Raw genomic sequence first — 21,868 nt, forward strand, 5'->3', positions numbered from 1 at the left:
AATGAATGTGATAATGAGGGTCAGTCACCTGTAATGAAGACTTGTGGACATGGTCATACAGAAATAGTAAAGATGTTGTTAGACAGAGGAGCAGACTATAATCAGTGTGACTACTCTCAGGAATCACCTGTAATGAAGGCTTGTGAACATGGTCATACAGAAATAGTAAAGATGTTGTTAGACAGAAGAGCAGACTATAATAAATGTAACTTTTGGGGTCAGTCACCTGTAAAGACGGCTTGTGAACATGGTCATACAGAAATAGTAAAGATGTTGTTAGACAGAGGGGCATACTATTATCAATGTGACTACTTTGGGCGGTCACCTGTAATGAAGGCTTGTGAACATGGTCATACAGAAATAGTAAAGATGTTGTTAGACAGAGGAGCAGACTATAATAAATGTGGCCACTATGGGCAGTCACCTGTAATGAAGGCTTGTGAACATGGTCATACAGAAATAGTAAAGATGTTGTTAGACAGAGGAGCAGACTATAATAAATGTGATAATGAGGGTCAGTCACCTGAAATGAAGGCTTGTGAACATGGTCATACAGAAATAGTAAAGATGTTGTAAGACAGAGGAGCAGACTATAATAAATGTGACATTTTTGGTCAGTCATCAGAAAGGAAGGTTTGTGAACATGTTCATACAGAAATTGTAAAGACGTTGTTAGACAGAGGAGCGGACTATAATAAATGTGATGATGAGGGTCAGTCACCTGTAATGAAGGTTTATGAACATGGTCATACAGAAATAGTAAAGATGTTGTTAGACAGAAGAGCAGACTATAATGAATGTGATAATGAGGGTCAGTCACCGGTAATGAAGGCTTGTGAACATGGTCATACAGAAATAGTAAAGATGTTGTTAGACAGAGGAGCAGACTATAATGAATGTGACTACCTACAGCAGTCACCTGTAATGAAGGCTTGTGAACATGGTCATACAGAAATAGTAAAGATGTTGTTAGACAGAGGAGCAGACTATAATGAGTGTGATAATGAGGGTCAGTCACCTGTAATGAAGACTTGTGGACATGGTCATACAGAAATAATAAAGACGTTGTTAGACAGAGGTGCAGACTGTAATAAATGTGATGAGGAGGGTCAGTCACCTGTACTGATATCCTGTGAACATGGTCATACAGAAATAATAAAAATGTTGTTAGACAGAGGAGCAGACTATAATCAATGTGATAATGAGGGTCAGTCACCGGTAATGAAGGCTTGTGAACATGGTCATACAGAGATAGTAAAGATGTTGTTAGACAGAGGAGCAGACTATAATGAATGTGATAATGAGGATCAGTCACCTGTAATGAAGGCTTGTGAACATGGTCATACAGAAATAGTAAAAATGTTGTTAGACATGGGAGGAGATTGTAATACGTGGGACTGGGCGGGCCGTACACCTGTAATGAAGGCTTGTGAACATGGTCATACAGAAATAGTAAAGATGTTATTAGACAGAGAAGTAGACTGTAATAAATGTAATAGGAGTGGTCAGTCGCCTATAATGGCGGCTTGTAAACATGGCCAAAGAGAAATAGTACAGATGCTGCTAGACAGAGGAGTAGACTTAAATAAATGTGACGATAATGGCCAGTCACCTGTATTGCTTGCTTCCAGAAATGATCACAATTCAATAGTCACCATGATAAAATCAACATTCCAATAATGTTGAAATGTTGTACTCCAGACGCGCTTTTTTACATTAGACCCTTTAATGACGCTAGTAGCTGTGAATTTGAAGGTCAAACAATGAATCAATTGTAAAAATGTATTTTTTTTAAATTTGAAGCATTATTTTACTTCTTTCTTAGCGAAACGATACTATTGCGTATTAAAGAAGTATTCTGACATGATAAAGTAGGATGTTATTGTTGTAAAAATGCATTTTGTCACTATAATTTGGATGGTGTTTTTGAAATATGTTATGGTGAGGAAAAATGTCCGTAAACTTGTTGAAATACTTGTTGCATAAAGATTGTCTGTTGTTGTTGAGAGTCGCGTTGTTAAAAGCTGTACGGTGGTTGATTAGAACAGTACTGTTGTTGTTTAGATGTGTGCTGCTTTGTAGAAATATGTTGTTGTATATGTGTAACAAAATGTAATATTGTTTCGAAAAGATACATTTTCGTTATTGAAAGATGTTCAGATGTCGTTGAAAGAAGCAGTGATGTTGTTAAAAAATGTGATGCTGTTATTTAAAAGAATTGCTATAATTTTTGCAAAAAATATGCTGTTTTTATTGTACCATTATTGTTTTAAAAATATGCCCCTTTTTTGAAAATATATGAATTTGGTGCAAGATATGCTATTGTTTCTAACAGACGTGTTGTTGTTAAATCGTGTGTTGTTGTTGTTCACAGATATGATGTTGTTGTTTGAAGATGTGTTGTTTTTATTAAAGATGTACCATTGTAAATACATCCTTTTTTGTTACACAATTTCTAAATTGTAAACTCATGAACAGTGTTGTGAAGGGTATTAGAATTTGCAAAATGTTCAATGCAATATGATTATAACATAACATGGTTTGTTTTAAAAAAAAATGTTGTCTGTGCAGAGCTTTTTCGTGTCAAATTTGCAGTTGGTTCTGAAAAAAAGCTAAATTATATATAATCCTATTGTATATAATATTATCATCAATATCTTTACAAATATACAAACCATTATTTAGTTATAACTGAAATAGATTGTTTGCATTTCTGTATTATTTATACCAATAGATGTTCTACAACCTGTTTGCAATTGATAAAATTATCTCTTCTTTAATAACATTGTCTTGAGTCTTTTTCTAATTGAATTATTAGAAGTTATTTTTCATATTCAACTTCATTCCTGTAATCTTCACTTAAAGTTTATGGTACCAACAATAAACACATTAGATGTAGAAATTAAATCCGATAGTTTCTAATGTTAATTACATTTTATTTACTGTGTCTTTGTTCCTGACCATATGAGTATTTGGACCATACGCGTATGGTCATGACCATATGCGTATACTAATATGGCCCGACCGTACACGTATGGTCTGACCATCTGAGTATATACTCGTTTGATTTTTTACGGGCCGGACCGTATGAGTATGAGTACTTTGGACCATATAGGATTTTTTTCAAATATGCCTTTGTGAGAGTGTTTGATACTCAAAGTAGCGTAGAAGGTGGATATTTCGATTTTTTGTCGAGCCTGCGACTTTTGTCGCAGAAAGCTCGACATAGGGATAGTGATCATGCGGCGGCGGTGGCGGCGGCGTTAGCTAACTTCTTAAAAGCTTTATATTTGAGAAGGTGGAGGACCTGGATGCTTCATACTTTGTATATAGATGCCTTATGTTACGAAGTTTCTGTCTGTCATATGACATTTGTCCTTGACCTCATTTTCATGGTTCAGTGACTACTTGAAAAAAAGTGAAGATTTTTTGTAATGTTAATTTCTCTCTTATTATGAGAAATAGGATAACTGTATTTGGTATGTGTGTAGATTGTAAGGTCCTCATGCCCGTCAGACAGTTTCCACTTGACCTCGACCTCATTACATAGGTCAGTGAAGGTTAAGTTTTAGTAGTATCTCTGATATTTTAAGCAATAGGTCTAGCAACTTAGGTGTATGGAAGGATTGTAAGGTGTACATGTCCAACTGGCAGGTGTCATCTGAATATGACCTCGTTTCCATGGTTCAGTGGTTATAGTTAAGTATTTGTGTTTTGGTCAGTTTTTCTTATACTGTATGCAAGAGGTCTACTATATTTGGTGTATGGAATGATTGTAAGGTGTACATGTCCAACTGGCAGCTGTCACATGTCAGTCTCGCAGGTTTTATTTTACCTTGACCTCATTTTAATGGTTTATTGCTCAGTGTTAGATTTTTTTATGATTTGGTCTGTTTTTCTTAAACTTTAAGCAATAGGTCAACTATATGTGTTGTATGGAAGGATTGTAAGCAAAGTCTGTCTGGCAGGGACCATCTGACCTTGACCTCATTTTGGTGGTTCATTGGTCAATGTTAAGTTTTCATGGTTAAGTTTGTTTCTTAGATACTATAATCAATAGGTCAACTATATTTAATGCATAGATTAATTGTAAGGTGTGCATGTCTGTATGGCATGGTTCATCTGACCTTGTCCTCATTTTCATGGTTCATTGGTCAATTTGTTTTATTTTCTTAAGTCTGTTTCTTAGAAACTATAAGCAATAAGTCAACTATATTTAGTGTATTGAATGCTTGTGAGGTGTTCATGTATTTCTCGTTTGATTTATCTGACCTTGACATCATTTTCTTGGATCATGTTAAGTTTATGTGATAGTTGTAGTAAAGCTGTATACTAATATCAATGGTCAGTAAAGAAGGCGAGACATTTCAGCGTGTGCACTCTTGTTTTTAAAGGAGCGTATTTTAATATGGAATGTTGCAGTGCAACAGAGCACATACGCAATACTCAATAGCTTATTACTGTATGTTTTAGCCTAGTTAATCCCAGCCACATGTGCCTGTCACAATTATAAATTCTAGTCAGTGGTTATCATAAATTATATTATTTTCATTTTTTTGGTAATTTGATGGAAGGTTTATTCACCACGTTATGAGACACTTGTCTATTGTTGACTAATCTCCAGGTTTTTTTTTTATTATTTGTGTTGCTTGGTTGTTGTCTTATTGTAGTTTACACATCACCTCATATTCGGAAAAATAGGGTCAAGGTCAGATGATTCTTTGCAGACCAACATGTACAAATAACACATAACTAAAAGTAAAATCACAAAAATACTGAACTCCGAGGAAAATTCAAAACGGAAAGTCCCTAATCAAATGGCAAAACCAAAAGCTCAGACACATCAAACGAATGGATAACAACTGTCATATTCCTAACTTGGTACAGCTTTTTCTTAGGTAGAAAATGGTGGATTAAACCTGGTTTTATAGCTAGCTAAACCTCTCTCTTGTATGATAGTCGTATAAAATTTCATTACATTGACAACGATGCGTAAACAAAACATGCATACATAATAGGTAAAAAAGTCAAAAATAGGGATACAGGAGTCAATGTTGTGTTATTATCTTAATTACTATAAAAACAAACAGATGTATAAACAAACATTTACCATGACACAATAACGGGACATATAAGTACAGAGCCACGTCACAGGCAAGAAAGAAAAACAAAAAGGCACACCGACAATGAAAATTAGCAAAAACGAAAGACAAGAATACATAAATTATCATAGAACAGTAACACAATGACGGGATGTATAAGTACAGAGCCACGTCATATGTAACCAAGAAACACAAAAAAGGCATACAGTAAAAGCATATTAGCAAAAATGAAAGACTCGATTACAAAAATTATCATAGAACAATGACGGGATGTTTAAGTACATAGCCACGCCAAATGGATACCACCACAAGAACAGACTAAACAGCAAAAGTAATATTCATAAAGACAAATAAAAGAATACTATAACACGTTTTAAGATGATAAACAACGTCAGTACCCAGATTCTATACTGCAATATACCATCGTGTATTATTTGTGAAGTTGGTACTTTCAGATGAACTTTGTTTAGAAAAAAGGACGAGACGTTCTTTGACATAGTCCTGGTTAATCAACTCTCTGCTCAGACACTGGTGACGTTTTACAAAGTCTGAGTAATTTCTGCATGCTCTTGAGTACCGAATAAGTTGGGAAATGTTTATCCCATATCCAGGTGAAGTTGGTATATTGCTACTAAGGTGGGGCAAATTGATAATTTTAAAATAAAAATTGTTTCGTTTGTCATAAATTCTGGTACTGAGATGACTGTGCATGTCAAATTTGAGGTATAAGTCTAAAAATGAGATAGAGGAAGTCTGTTGTTTGTTTAATTTCTAGTTCTGGGGGATATGTCAATGGAACCCAATAAGAAAAATTTGAATTGTTATTAGAAAGAACATCATCAATATATCTGAATGTGAAATTAAATGACCTGGCGTCTTTGATCTTCTTGTTTTGACAAGTGTCTGCAGGAACTCCGATTCATATGAAATTAAGAAGAGGTCGGCAAGGAGAGGCCCACAGTTCGTTTCCATAGGAATGCCACAAATAGATGTGTATAGACCATCAAGGACATTAAATTATGCCAGCTGAGGCTCCATATTTAAGCTCGCCTGACCTAAAAGGCAAAGTGAGTTTTTTCTTATTACTTGGCTTCCGTCGTTGTCGTCCATCGTCGTCGTCATTAACTTTTTACCAAAATCTTCTCCTCTGAAACTAATGGGCCAAATTTTACCAAACTTGGCCAAAATCATCATTAGGGTAACTGGTTTTAAAAACAAAAATATCCAATGACCCCGTTTGCCATTCAACATGTCCGACATGGTTAAAAATAGAACATTGGTTAAAATGGAAGTTTTTCAATAATCAGGAAAACCGCTATGAATTGAGAAAATCGATCTTAATTAAAAATGTTCAGAATGATGGGATCTACAATATATCTGGATTTCAAAACTGTCAGACGACTGCTTATAGAAGTTATTGACTCAAATAACTTATTTTGCCTATTTTTTCCGTGTTTGCCAAATATCTGAAAAACTACAATAGATAGAAAGAAACGTTATACACCAAAAATTATCACAAGACAAGATCTTCACAGAAGTGCACATGGTCGAAATCGTCAGACAACTCCTTATTCGAGTTATTTCCCTTTGATGACGATTTCTATCATTTTTTAAAATTTTTGCTTAATATCTGAACTACCATTATAGATAGATAGATAGATAGAAACTTAAATAATGAGACAAAGTTTAATAGCCGAAATCAATAGATGACTCCTTATAGTAGTATTTGCTCTTTATTGACATTTTTACGTTTTTGCCTACTATATTGAAAACTACACAAGATAGACACTTAAATAGCAAAAAAGATAAGCAAAAACAAATTTAAAAATAGGTAAAATGTTTGCCAAAATTGTTCGTTTACTCTTTAGGATTTGGGCAAAAACTAAAGAAAATACAGAAAAACTTTAGACAGAAAAAAATATCACCAATACAAGATAAGCAAAACAAAAAATATTTTTTTAATGATTTATATTCTAGTCCGCAATGCTGGAAAGAGTTCATTGTTGAAGGAGCTGTAGACCTAGGTAAACAACACAGGCTCCTTAGAGCCTCTAGTTATTTATATTAGATTTAAGCGTAAGAAATAAACTGTCTAATTTGCTGCAGCCAGATTAGCTTAGATATGTCTCGCTTCAATAATATTCATCAAAGGTAAATGAATTTGGTGAAATGAATGAGAACGGTGAAATATTTGCTGATGTCTGTGCTGTAAACAGTCTATTAATAGGTGGTACACTTTTCCCCCATAAAAACTGTCACAAAGTTACTTGGGTTTCGCCAAATAAAGTGACAGAAAATCAAATAGACCATATCGCTATATCACTAAGATGGAGGTCACTCTACAAGATGTGCGAAACAAGGGAGGAGTTGATATAGCATCAGGTCACCACCTAATCATTGCAAAAATACAACTAAAACTACTTTCAAAAAACAAAACAAAGTCTAGAAGAAAGAAATTTAATGTTAATTTATTCAAAGAACCTACAGTTGTTCAAGACTATCAAATTCTGCTTTAAAACAAATTTAGTGTACTTGAAAACCTACATGATGACAAATCTAACATCAACTAAGCATGGGAAATGACCAGAGATTCTATTGTTCAATCATGTGAAGAAACTGTCGGTTATCTCCAACAAAACCGCAAGCAATGGATGTCAGAAAATACATGGCAAATAGTCAACCAACGAAAGACGACAAGTCAAAGAAAACGTTCTGACTGCTATTACTAGACAGCAGAAAAAGCAGACACAAGAGCAGTATAGCAATAAAGATAAAGAGGTGAAGAAAAGCTACAAACAAGATAAAAGGAACTTCGTAGAACAACTAGACAAAAAAAGCTGAAGCTGCCTTTAGCAAGGGAGACATCAAAACTTTATACAACTTTACAAAGCAATTACTAGTATGTGGTAAACCATAAACCTCAAATACACCAATCAAAGAAAAAGACAACAAGACCCTCACTCAACTGGAAGAACAACTTGAAAGGTCGAAAGAGCATTTCGAGCTGGTTTTTAACCTACTGCCAGCTACAGATCCACCTGAACTACAAAATGGTCCAACATTGAACATCAAAACCAACAAAATAACAAAAGCTGAAGTTACCAAAGCTACCAAAAGTTTAAAAAATTGGGAAAAGCAGGCCGAATTGATAACATACCACCTGAAGCTATCAAACTTTTGGATGAATTCTCTGTCCTTAGCCTGTAACAACTACTAAATAAGATCTGGCAAGAAGAAGAAATACCAGATGATTGGAGTAAAGGACTTTTAGTGAAAATCCCCCAAAAAGGTAACAAGTCGTTTGGCAACAACTGGAGAGGTATCATTTTATTGTCCATATCGAGCAAACTGCTCTGTAGTATCATTCTTAGCAGAATGAAAAATGAAGTCGATAAGATATTAAGAGATGAACAAGAAAGATCATGTGTAGACCAAATAGCCACATTGAGAATTATTATCGAACAGACAATAGAATGGCAGACGACAGTTTACCTAAATGTTGTGGATTTCCAGAGAGCTTTTGATAGCATTGACCATCATGTCCTCTGGAACATTCTGGGACACTATGGAATTCCACAAAAGATCATCAAAATGATAAAACTGCTATACGACCAATTTTACTGTCAAGTTATACACTGTGGAACTATGACCGAACCATTCCCCGTTACAACTGGGGTACGTCAAGGTTATATTCTCTCTCCGCTCCTTTTTTCTGATGGTAGTTGACTGGGTTGGTAAATCAGCCTACAAAGATCCGAAAGGCATTGGATGGAGTCTTATAACACGTCTTGAAGACCTAGAAATTGCTGATGAAATTTTTACACTATCCCATCGCTTCCAAGATGCACAACATCAGACCAAAATTCTTGAAACAGTAGCAAAATAAACAGGCCTATACATCAACCCACAGAAAACTTAATCAAGGAGGCTAAATACAAACCAGCAAGATTGTCTTAAGCTCGACGACTCTACTGTTGAAGATGTATAACAATTCACTTACCTTGGAAGTATTGTCAGTACATCAGGAGGCACAGACGAAGACATATCGGAGAGAAAAAAGAAAGCACAGCAGGTATTTTCCATGCTTAAACCTGTTTGGATGAGTATTGCTTTCAGAACTAGCACAAAGGATATTTACCACCAATGTCAAATCTGTACTCTTATGCCTAGGTCACACATTCACGGATTTGACGCCCGATTAGCTAGGGAAACGATCCGGCATCATTCGTGGCAATCTGTATTAGTCCGTATATTTCATAGTAGTCATACGTAGTAGTACTTGTATATCCTTGACAATTTTTGAACATGCGCAAAATTTGACCACGGATCATACAACCGTAGCAAACCTTACTAAACCGTATAAGAACGTACTAATCCGTTTTAGTCCCTACCAAAACGTATTAATCCGTACTTATTCGTAGGCCCGAATGATTACTACGGTTAGTTCCGGAGAACTACGTACTAGTACGGTTACACCACGTATTTGTTAAGGATACAATACGATTTATTACGAGTTTGTCACGGAACGGAACGATTTCATTACGTTATAATACGGATAACTAGGGATCAGCCAGGGTTCTTACAGTCTGTTACTGTTTACTACGTTACAACACGACAAGATACGGAATATTTTGAGGTATAAATAACATTATCCAACACGAATAATCAACAACTGCTTCTTGTAATTAATTGGCTGGAATAGGATATTGATATGGCACAATATGCCAGGGCAGTGGTCGAGCTACTTGATGGCAGACGTAGAGGTGACCGGAGGCAGAGTAGATATTGGACAAGGGACTGACTACCTATCCATGGCTAGTATGAGCCCCCCATGACTGAATTTTGGGCGGAAATCCAGTTAAATTCAAGAACTGTGTAAGAATAGTCCCAAATAATCAAGAATTGCTACATGTCGTTGGTCCGAGGATTATGACGAACAACACATGATACAGACAGACGGATAAATAATTTATTTAACAAAACAAAACAAAATTCTACGATTCACTGCCATAAAGAAATGATAAATCACAAGCTTGAGTATAGAAATGATTAACGGCTTTTAGAAAATGTGGCGGTTCGTACTATTCCGTTTCAGACCTTTCTCATTCTTACAAACCCTTACTTAAACCGTAACAAACCGCTGTTTATCTGCAGTACATAAGCCCCGACACGTGGCGATGCGTACTTAACCGTGTCATTTCCGTATTAAACCGTGTCTCACCGTAAGAACCCGTATCATTCATGTCGAAAAATGTCCCTTGTCCTTAATTATCCGTGGTAGTAACGTAAAAACCCGTAGTCAAACCGTTGTGCATCCGTATCGGATCCGTATTGGATCCGTATCGGACTACGGAAACTGCATTTCCGAAATCATCCGTGAGATTTAATCCGTAGTAGTTCCGGCGAGGCGATCCGTGAATGTGTGACCTAGGCATATACGGATCAGAAACCTGGAGAGAAACAGCTACATCTATCAAATCAATCCAAACTTTTGTCAATAAATGTTTGAGAAACATCCTCAACATCATATGGACAAACAAAATATCCAATAATGAGTTATGGAGAAGAACCAAACAACAGCCAACAACTCAGATGATAAGAACAAGAAAGTTGAAGTAGATCGGGCATCCCTCAGAATAAAAGACACAAACATTACCAAGCAAGCCCTAGAATGGAACCTTCAAGGACATCGAAAAAGGGGGAGGCCAAAAAACACCTGGCGCAGGGGACTAACAGCTGAGCTGATCAAAATTGGAAAAACCTGGAAAGAAACAAAACGAACAGCCATGGACAGGAAGAAATGGAGAGAAACTGTTGTTGTCCTATGTCCCCCTTGGGACGAAGTGGATTAAGTCAAGTAAGTCAGAGGTAAGTGAACAACAAGTTTATTTTTATCCTGTAACCATTGACACAGTGGTTGATATGATATAGAACATGCCAGACCCGGTTCATTGACCCAAAGTTCACCTTCACTGTCACTGTCCATGTTATAAGTGGAACATATCTGTTCAAGTTTATTTTTATCCTGTTACCATTGACACAGTGATTGCTTTGATATAGAACATGCCAGACCCGGTTTATTGACCCCAAGTTCACCTTCAGTGTCACTGTGCATGTCATAAGTTGTACATATCTGTTCATATCTATTTTTATCCTGTAACTACTGATCCAATTGTTGCTATAATATAGAACATGCTAGACCAGGTTCATTGACCCCAAGTTCATTCTTCATCTCATGAGCGGTACAAATCTTTCCAAATTTATTTTATCCTGTAACTACGATGATGATGATGATGATGATGATGATGAGGATGAAGAAGATGATGATGATGATGATGATGATGATGATGATGATGATGATGATGATGATGATGAGGAGGAGGAGGAGGAGGAGGAGGAGGAGGTGAGGAGGAGGAGGAGGAGGAGGATAATGATGATGAGGAGGAGGAGGAGTAAGAAATATCAGGATTGAATAAATAATGGTTGCGTTACGCGCAGTAGCAAATATGTTTGTTCAGAAAGACAACAAATCAACACAGATACAATAATTAAGTCTTGTAAAAGAGGCAATCCAGGACGAAGGTAAGCGAAATTTAGACTGCCACTCGAAAATAAAGGTATATTGGATGTGGACCAAAATTTACTACTGACCCCTCAATGAGTTGTTACAAAATATTAATGCTGTTTATAATGTGCACGGAGTCTGACACTATATCTAAACGAGGCATCGAATTTAACATCTATATTCTTACTGGAAATGGCTGCATACTTGTACATTCTACATATCAAAACAGACACACCATTCGAGCAAGAATTTACTGCCGGTCGAGAGTGACCATATTTCTAATCTCTAGTCACCCTTGGGGATACATATCTTAACAAAAAGATAACAATGTGAATACAATCCTTATTTGTGTTAAAGGGACATTCTAAGCTGATTTTTTCATGTGATCGTTCTCAATTTAATCCTTAGAAAGATTTGTCACCCTATCTGGATATTCTGACTTTGACCCAACCCTATCTTTGTTCCTTTTCCTTAATCCCAACTGCTTAATGAAGAAGCAGCAAACATAAAGTGTCTTTGGTTTGAAGCTGCACGAGACCGTAGAGTCTATAAGTACAATTTATATTAGAGAGTAAATATATTGTCACTGATTATAAAACGATTGGGAAAATACCATTAATATCTTGTTTTCTGGACTAGAAAAATTTGTATATGCATTTGAATAACATTTTGACTAAATTAACTTAGAGAATAAACGTTGCCAAACATTTTTCGTCAGTGAATAGATAAACATATAATTCTTCTTTTGTGTATAGTGTAATATATTTTGCTGCAACCGATTGTGTTCTTCGGTATTTCTAAGCAAGCATGAGACAACTAATCCAGTCTGCATGATTATAGCTAGATTTCATTCTATGGCTGTAAAAGTTCCTGCATATATAAACCCGCTGCAATTGTTTGCACCTGTCCTAAGTCAGGAATCTGATGTTCAATAGTTGTCGTTTGTTGATGTGGTTCATAAGTGTTTCTCGTTTCTAGTTTTTTTTATATAGATAAGACCGTTGGTTTTCCCGTTTCACACTAGTAATTTTTTGGGGCCCTTTATAGCTTGTTGTTCGGTGTGAGCTTGAAAATTCCTAATCAAATGGCAAGATCAAAAGCTCAAACACATCAAACGAATGGGTACAAACTGTCATATTCCTGACTTGGTACAGGCATTTTCTTATGTAGAAATTTAAAATTAAGTATGAGTTTAAACATCTTAACCTTTTCGACTAACATTTTACAAAATTCCTTTAGAACTATGAATATTGTTATTACAGGTCTCCTGTTTATTCTTGCCACTACTTGACTTTAAAAGTCTATACATATCGTTTCTTTTCTAAACATGCAATAAACAATCTTCACTGCGCATGGTATGCTGATTGGCTTAAGTTTAAACAGACAAAACACCTCACAAACAATACAACTTTAGGCTAAATTATATTTTGACAGATTTAAAGGAAGGTCATGTAGTTAACACGTATCCTTCATATTTTTCGCATCAAATACTCATTCATTTAGTATAAAACTAAACCAAGGACATATATGGACCATCGTACTTAAGCGTCATCTTGTCATATTACCATTATATCTTTAGATCGCTTTAAGTGTATTGTTCACGTAAGGATGTGAAGATAATTTGATATTTAGTCTTTTTTATATTTAAGATCAGTTCAAATGTAAAAACAATCTATTGTGTGTAATTAAATGCAATAGTAGTATACCGGTGTTCAAAAGTCATGAATCGATTGAGAAAAACAAACCCAGGTTACAAACCAAAACCGAGGGAAACAAAGGAACAACAGGAACACCGAAGTGCAACAAAAACAAACGCCAACATACATAGAAACGAACTATTTGATAACAACTGCCATATTCCTGACTTAGTATAGGACATTTTAAGAACCTGGTTTAATGACATGCCAAACCTCTAGCTTTATGACAATGTTAAACAATATAACGCTATATAAGTTCTATTATTCCTTAATTTTACGGTTGCTTACACGAGTTGGTTTGACCTTTATGAAATATCTGTTTCACAGAAGACGTTGGCTTTGTTCCAAACGGCATAACCACAATTCAATCCTCCCTTTTCTCAACTGTGATCCAACGAATTAGACTTGTCACTGGATTTGTCCTTACATTAAAAAAGAAGAATGGTGCCACATGTGAAACAGGATCTGCTGTCCCGGAGTACCTGAGATATCCCCTGTGTTTTGTAGGTTTAGTATTGCTCAATCTTCAGTTTTCTATGTTGTGTTTTGTTTATTGTTGTCTTTTGGACTTTTCCATTTTTGCAACGGCGTTATCAGTTTTTTTTTTTAATTAAGAGTTTGGATAGAATTGAATATTGAAGTGGGGAATGTGTCAACGAGACAATAACCCGACCAAAAAGCAGAACACAGCCGAAGGCCACCTATTGGTCTTCAAGACAACTAGAAAATCCCGCACCCGTAGGCGAGCAACAGTTGACCCCTAAACAAAAATGTGGACTAGTTTAAAAATTAAAAAAACAATAGCCAGACGCTCCTAATTTGAGACAGTTGCAAATAGGTGCGGAAGGGTTAAACAGGTTTTGTGAGATCTCAACAATCCCACAATACCTCTAGCCAATGTAGAATAAACAAGGAATCTGATGTTCAGTAGTTGTCGTTTGTTGATGTGGTTCATAAGTGTTTTTCGTTTCTTGTTTTTTATATAGATTAGACCGTTGGTTTTCCCGTTTGAAAGGTTTTACACTAGTAATTTTTGGGGCCCTTTATAGCTTGCTGTTCGGTGTGAGCCAAGGCTCCGTGTTGAAGACCGTACTTTTACCTATAATGGTATATTTTATAAATTTTGACTTGGATGGAGAGTTGTCTCATTGGCACTCATACCACATCTTCTTATATCTAAACACATAGCACGCATAGTAAAACTCAATTTAAAAAAAGCCCGATTCGGTTGTCAGAATAGGTAACTAAGCAAAATGACAACGATACATAAATTAACAAAGGACTACTGGCAGTTGCTGACATGCCAGCCCCAGATCTCAATTAAACCGATTGAAAGATTATGTCTTCTTCATATGAAAATCAAGCACATTCCCTCCCGTTAGGGTTTCAGTATTATATACTCATAAAATATACGAGAAAAACATAACCCGTGGCAACAGTATCGTAACTATATCCCTTCTGAATAAGTCCTTTTAATGGGGCACTAGATGTCAAATTGATATTCACCGACTTCACTCAAATAATCATATTTGATTCATAACAATGTAAAACATTTATCAAAACCATTGAAAGTCTTAAATAAACAGTTTACAGGTCGTGAGCTCGATAGTATGTAGTTTCGTTTCGTGTGTATTTTAGTTCAGACGCCATCTAATTAGCTATCGAGTTGACCCCCGAACACCTCCGATGACCATACAAGCGACATAAACATAAATAAGATATAAATAGATTATGCAACTCGTGCAATCAGATTTTTCATGGTCTGTTTAATTTCATATTATAGATTAAAAATATATGTTTATCATCGTTTTCACCTGTATAACAATGTGTTTTTTGTGGATCGAATCAGTCAATCAAATGAGTTACCTTTGTTTCACTTTCAATGTTGACATTCTTTTCCTTTAAATAACTTTACACGGACAATTCATGCGTTATCAATCTCTAGCTAAAGGGTTAAATTGAAGTTCACATGAATACGGATTCAATGAGGTTGGATTATTCACTTAGCTTATTTTGGCAAAATTGAACCATACTGGCTGCTAAAAGCGAATAATTATTTCACTATTTTACTTTCATTAATGATTGAACAAAAAAAAATCATGCTTTAGATGTTTTTATATATCTCGTAGCTAGTGCCCCTTTAAAGGTTTGGTTAGCTTTTGAGGTGAATGCCGACATTTTTGTGCCTTGTATAGAATATTACCAAAAAATATGGGATGTGAAATAACTGAACTTATAAGATGTCTGCATGTTGATTTATATTTACCAATGATGTTCTTGTACCGATGATAAAATGTAGTAAATGTTTTAACTAGTTTGTGATATCGAAAACCCTGATGTAATAATGTTACTGTAATACAGACATTTCTTTCATTAAAACCAAATTCGTTGTTACATACACTAGCGAATCGAACAAGTTGAGATATATTGAGACAAGGGAATGTCACCATCTAAAAATGGATAATTAACAATAGGAAATGAAAAATCAATTCTTTTATCATAAATGTTGGTATTAAGATTCCCGTTAAAAATATAGATATCAAGATCCAGGAAAGGGCAGTGTTCATTGTTAGTATTTGCTTTATTTAAAGTCAGTTCAGTAGGATATATATCTTTAATGTACATACTGAAGTCGTTATTATTGAGAGCCAATACAGCATCCAAATATCTAAATGTGTAATTGAATTTTTGTATCAGATGTTGTTACGATGGGTGTTTGCTGATTTCAGTATAAATTGTAACTGATAACAATAGAGAAACAGGTCCGCAATAAGTGGTGCACAGTTAGCTCCCATCGAAAAATTTTGGTAACATGACGAAATACGAAATCTCCATAGCGAACAAAAATGATATCTAGTAAATATTCAAGCCGTGAAAAGCAGTTATCGTATCAAAGCAGGTCCAATTGACATAGTTCTTTTGTTTGTTGTAACTAAAAATCACCTAAATAGTTTGAACATACATATTCGCATTATGAATTTTTAAATGCCCATTTAATAAGGCGGTTTTTTTTTCTGAATAAGATTATGACGCAAAGTGGTATATAGGGTAGAAAAATCAATAATTTGAGCAGATTCAAAATCACCATTATAAGCATGCAATTTCGCAAGTACTTCCAACGAACTTTTGACACCCAAAAAGCAATTAATTCCACTATTTTCAAAGCCCTTATTTTAACAATTTATTACCAGGTTTTTGATTGTACCAAGTGTACTAGTAAGTAGAAAAAATAGTTTAGTAGTGGATCAATGGTTTGAAGACGAAGTATTTCTTAATTTGTATGGTATTTTGTTAAGGTTTGGAAGCCAGTACATAGCTAAAACTTTCATTGTATGTGGTTCTGCTTGTAAAGAGGTAGCAAAATGTTAAAGTCACAGATGTCATTTTCTGAAAATGAAGTCAGTTGAAATGTTGTTGAATTCGTGATTTCCTTTTGCAGAACCTCATTGTTAAATTTAAGTGAAAAAATAATGATATTATTAGCAGCCTTATTAGCCGGGACAAAAACAAATTCTTTGGTGTGTTCTTTTAGTTTTTGTTTGATACGATATAAAAAAGAACATGTGGTATAATTGCCAATGAGACAACTCTCCACAAGAGACCAAAATGACACAGAAATTAACAACTATAGGTCACCGTACGATCCTCAACAATGAGCAAAGCCCATATCGATGTCTTTTTGGTATATGTCGCCCCTCTTTTATCGAATGCAATATTGTTTTGGGAAAATAGAAAATGATGCGATTTAAATCGATGCTAAATGAAAACAAAATTAATGAAATCAAACAAGAACCGAATCATAATGATTGATAGTCCACTGACAGTTTTATCGACGTTATTATATAAATTTCATGACATCGATTTCTGCAAGACATGAGGTTTTTAATTACCTTTTTGTGGTAAGCTCGGAGACAAAAACTGTTACCTTTTAAAGCATAAATTGGTAAGAATTAAAAATGGTTAAGAGAATATATTCACTGGCGAGGATAACTTTGCAAGTTAATTATAAATCTTAAGCTTGAAATATATGTGTATCATGTGCAAAATAACTCTAGGAAAATTAGACGATGATGAGGACATATGTTGTACAAAATTTACAACTTGTATTCTTCATTGCAAGAAGTGTAATGTGTTTTTTTAATATGTACAGTGAAAATCTTTCCATTTAAAGTTGCAAAATGATACTATTTGTTGTTTTGCTGACGATACGGAAGAACATTTTACTCTTCTCATTATTACAGTTGAGCGATGTCTTTTTAAAATAAATTGAAAACATTTCTGATACTTCTAGTATTCTATGACACAAAATGTCATGTACGTGTCATCTGAAGCATTATTTCTTTAACAATGCATGCAATAAGATCTGATGTACAAGGACAGAACGTGATATCTAAAAATTATTTGAACCTTGAAAACTTCCTGATGAAAATAAAATCAACGAGACAGACATGATAATTCAAACAGAACTTCAATATTGAGTAGAAATGGTGCCATTCATTAACGTAACGAGTTTTTAAATGATATCTAATTAATTGCCTATTTTCGAAAGTAATCCTTAGACAGTTAATCTACTCGTCATAGACGGATTTCATCTGGTAAGCATTGATATCATTATAGTTTTAATGTTTTCATCTGTTAATGGTAATATTTTTCACTTTCCATTTGCTGTGATCAGCATTTCAACATTTTAATGAGGCTAACAAATTGAGGACAGCACAGTTTCATTATACAATTGTAATTGTTGTATTTGATAATAGTCCAATGTCTGGACTTTTTTTCAATAAAATTATACAAATTCAGTAAAGGATTAAAGGATGTACATAGATGAAAAGAAAAAAGTTCTAGAATTTGAAATTGTTTATTTAAAGTCAGGAGAGTTTAAGTTAATGTACAGAATACACTTAAGATATAAATAGGTTTTTGTTGAAACAATCGGCAAGAAACTGATCCAATAGAGTTATGAGAAGGGATGATTAAAAATGACACTTCGTAATTTTATGAACACCATCACGAATTGGTATCTATACGATGTGTCTGTGTCAAACCGACTAACGACATATTACCACGTCTAAGATAGAGGTTAAAAATCTATGTCATTTGTCTGCTAAGTACCGAACCTGACCTATTTCCGAGTGTTGTGCCGAGTGTAAATTTGCATATCTCTATCACGTGTTTCGGTATTTATACATATAACATATATGTATTTAGTTATAATATTTCTTTTGAGGGTTTCGTTGGATATTGTGTAATGTCTTATCGTTTGTGGTTTGAATTCTATATTCCCGGTACACTTCACATATGTTTTATTTGTCAGTATAGTCGAGTTAATTTCAATTTTCCATGGATAAAATATTGTGTTAGTTCAAATAATTGTGACGTCGTCACAGCATTAATTTGATAAAGCCTTTCAAGACCGTCATAATTATTATAATAATTTGGACTAGTATATTCTGAAAATAATTGTGAATTTGGATGTCGTTTTATATAATTGTATGAATTTCAAGATCATATATATACGTCACAAAAATACGTCTCTGTTTGTGGTGTCTAGTGTTGTCCGTTGTTATTTTGCGGTTGATATGTTGTGATGTATGAATATATTATATATTTATGCATTTCTCTATGTAGAGTGTTATTGTGTGTTTGTACTGTATTCCTGTCACGTCATGTTGACATTTCAGGTATTTAGCAGTTATTATCAAATAGTCCGTTTCTATATATGTTGGCGTTTGTTTTTGTTGCACTACAGGGTTTCTGTTGTTTCGTTGTTTTCTTTTTAAATTTGATGTGTTGCCCTCGATTTTAGTTTGTAACCCTGATTTGTTTTCTCTCAATCAATTTATGACATTTGAACAGTGGTTTATTGCTGTTGCCTTCATTCATGGAAGTCCTTTTTGATATATTTAATTTTTTTAACTGGCGGAATAAGGCCGAATTGGACTTTTACCTCAAATCTAGCATTGGCATTAATTTGTTCTCAAATAGTAAGAAATTTTTTTTATCTAGAACCTGCTTAAAATTTGGTAATGACCTTTCTATGAGCTATAGAAGTCCTCTATGAAAATAAAAATGAGTGATTTTGGGCAAATATTTTATCCTGTGTAGTAGTAAAACCCAAGGAGCTAAACATCTGACAAAAATTACTAGACCTGATCTGACTTCATTCTCAATACCTTATATCAGTCGAAATACAAGGAGTTATATGAAAAGCGTATGATACTGATTCAATGCATAAGACATATGTCGGGTCATCAGGTGGATAACATTAAAGAGAATAACGGGGTTTGATTGTGCACGCACTCACATAAATCATTAAATCGAAACTAAATGAAAACAAAATTATTGAAATCATGCAAGAACCGAATAATTGATGGTCCACTGACAGGTTCATCGACGTAATTATAATTTCATGATATCGATTTCCGTAATACATGAGGTTTTTAATAACCTTATTGTGGTACGTTCGAATCAAAAATATTAACTTTTTAAAAGCATGAATTGGTAAAAATTAAAAACGGTTGAGATAATATATAGACTGGCGAAAAGGGTATGTTATAGTAAAACTTAGAAGTTGTCTGAGGATAAGTTGCAGTTGTTATCATACAGTTCGTGTCTCTTTATGTTGGCGTTTATTTTTGTTGCACTTCAACGTTTCTGTTGTTCCTTTGTTTTTCTCTTATAGTTGATGTGTTTCCCTCGGTTTATGTTTATAATCCGAATTTGTTTTTTCTCAATCGATTTATGACTTTTGAACAGCGATATACTACTGTTGTCTTTATTTGCAAAATATTTATAAATCTTAAACTTGAAATATATGTGTATCATGTGTAAAATAACACTAGGAAAATAAGACAGTGATGAGGACATATGTTTTATAATTTACAACTTTAATCTGTATTGCCACAAGTGTTATGTTTTTAATCTATAGTGAAAATATTTCCTTTTAAAATTGCAGAGTGATACTATTTGTTGTTTTGTTGTCTATAGGGAAAAACATTTTATTCTTCGTATTATTACAGTTGAGTGATATCTTTTTAAAATAAATTGAAAACATTTCTGATACTTCTAGTATTCTATGACAAAAAAGGTCGTGTTCGTGTCATCTGAAGCCTTATTTCTTTAACAATGCATGCAATAAGGTCTAATGTAGAAGGAAAGAACGTGATATCGAAAAATTATTTAAAACCTTGAAAAGTTCCTGATGAAAATAAAATCAACGAGACAGACATGATAATTCAAACAGTACTTCAAAATTGAGTAGAAATGGTGCCATTCATTAACGTAACGAGTTTTTAAATGATATCTTATTAATTGCATATTTTCGATAATAATCCTTAGACAGTTAATCTACTCGTCATAGACGGATATCATCTGGTAAGCATTGATATCATTAAAGTTTTAATGTTTGCATCTGTTAATGGTAAAACATTTCACTTTCCATTTGCTGTGAACAGCATTTCGTTATTCTTATGATTAAGTTAGACATCGCTTACAATTGTATTTGTTGAATTTGGTAAAAGTACAATGTCTGGACTTTATTTCAATAAAATTATACAAATTCATTAAAGGATTTAAGGATGTACTTAGCTGAAATTAAAAAAATCTAGAATTTGAAATTGATACTTTAGAGTCATATAAAACTTCAAATTAAAAAAAAAATTATGCATATGTTTTTATAACTAAATGTCTAGTTTTTATTATAAAACTTATATGTATATACTTTTTGCTGGAGAAAATTCTTTAATTTGTCCAAATAAAAAAGAAAAATTTACTTTTTTTAATTGTTGGCTTCCAGACAACAATTCGCCGATATGTTTCTGTATGTGGTTTCCTCACCGTGACCTTTCTCGTAAAAACCCGGTGATCGCAATACGCAAGTGCGAAGTGGAAAACCAAATTGGCAGAGAGAGTCAACAAACGAACAAACGAAAACATTGCTCCGTCATCGAAATTAACTATATCTTTTTGTACATGTTATACACGTGCTTGCCTGAATATCCATGTTTCTTTGTTGATTGTTTACAAAGATGACAATCGGTAAACTTCGGCGTCAAAACACGACCATGAATTACAATTTACAACTTTAATCTGTATTGCCACAAGTGTTATGTTTTAATCTATAGTGAAAATCTTTCCTTTTAAAATTGCAGAGTGATACTATTTGTTGTTTTGTTGTCTATATGGAAAAACATTTTATTCTTCGTATTATTACAGTTGAGTGATATCTTTTTAAAATAAATTGAAAACATTTCTGATACTTCTTGTATTCTATGACACAAAAGGTCGTGTTCGTGTCATCTGAAGCATTATTTCTTTAACAATGCATGCAATAAGGTCTAATATAGAAGGAAAGCACGTGACATCTAAAAATTATTTAAAACCTTGAAAAGTTCCTGATGAAAATAAAATCAACGAGACAGACATGATAATTCAAATAGAACTTCAAAATTGAGTAGAAATGGTGCCATTCATTAACGTAACGAGTTTTTAAATGATATCTTATT

The 21,868-nt window shown here is 34.1% G+C and overlaps 1 protein-coding gene across 1 annotated transcript; it reads left to right on the forward strand.

The window, feature by feature from the left end:
- Positions 1-468: 468 nt before the first annotated feature.
- LOC127737214 (ankyrin repeat domain-containing protein 50-like) lies at positions 469-2,783 on the forward strand. Its single transcript, XM_052247749.1, has 2 exons — positions 469-514; positions 578-2,783. Exons 1-2 carry the CDS (start codon positions 469-471, stop codon positions 1,678-1,680), a joined length of 1,149 nt encoding a protein of 382 aa, XP_052103709.1. The 3' UTR covers positions 1,681-2,783.
- Positions 2,784-21,868: the final 19,085 nt, after the last annotated feature.

Source organism: Mytilus californianus, unplaced genomic scaffold (genome assembly GCF_021869535.1).
Source record: "Mytilus californianus isolate M0D057914Y unplaced genomic scaffold, xbMytCali1.0.p SCAF_4, whole genome shotgun sequence".
NCBI lineage: Eukaryota > Metazoa > Mollusca > Bivalvia > Mytilida > Mytilidae > Mytilus > Mytilus californianus.

What these genes read in the sequence shown, in the direction of transcription:
- LOC127737214 (XM_052247749.1), top strand. Translation starts at nt 469, where the DNA reads ATGTTGTTAGACAGAGGAGCAGACTATAATAAATGTGATAATGAGG. An exon ending in TAATAAATGTGATAATGAGG is followed by an intron (nt 515 to 577) that starts GTCAGTCACCTG and finishes AGATGTTGTAAG; the next exon opens with ACAGAGGAGCAGACTATAAT.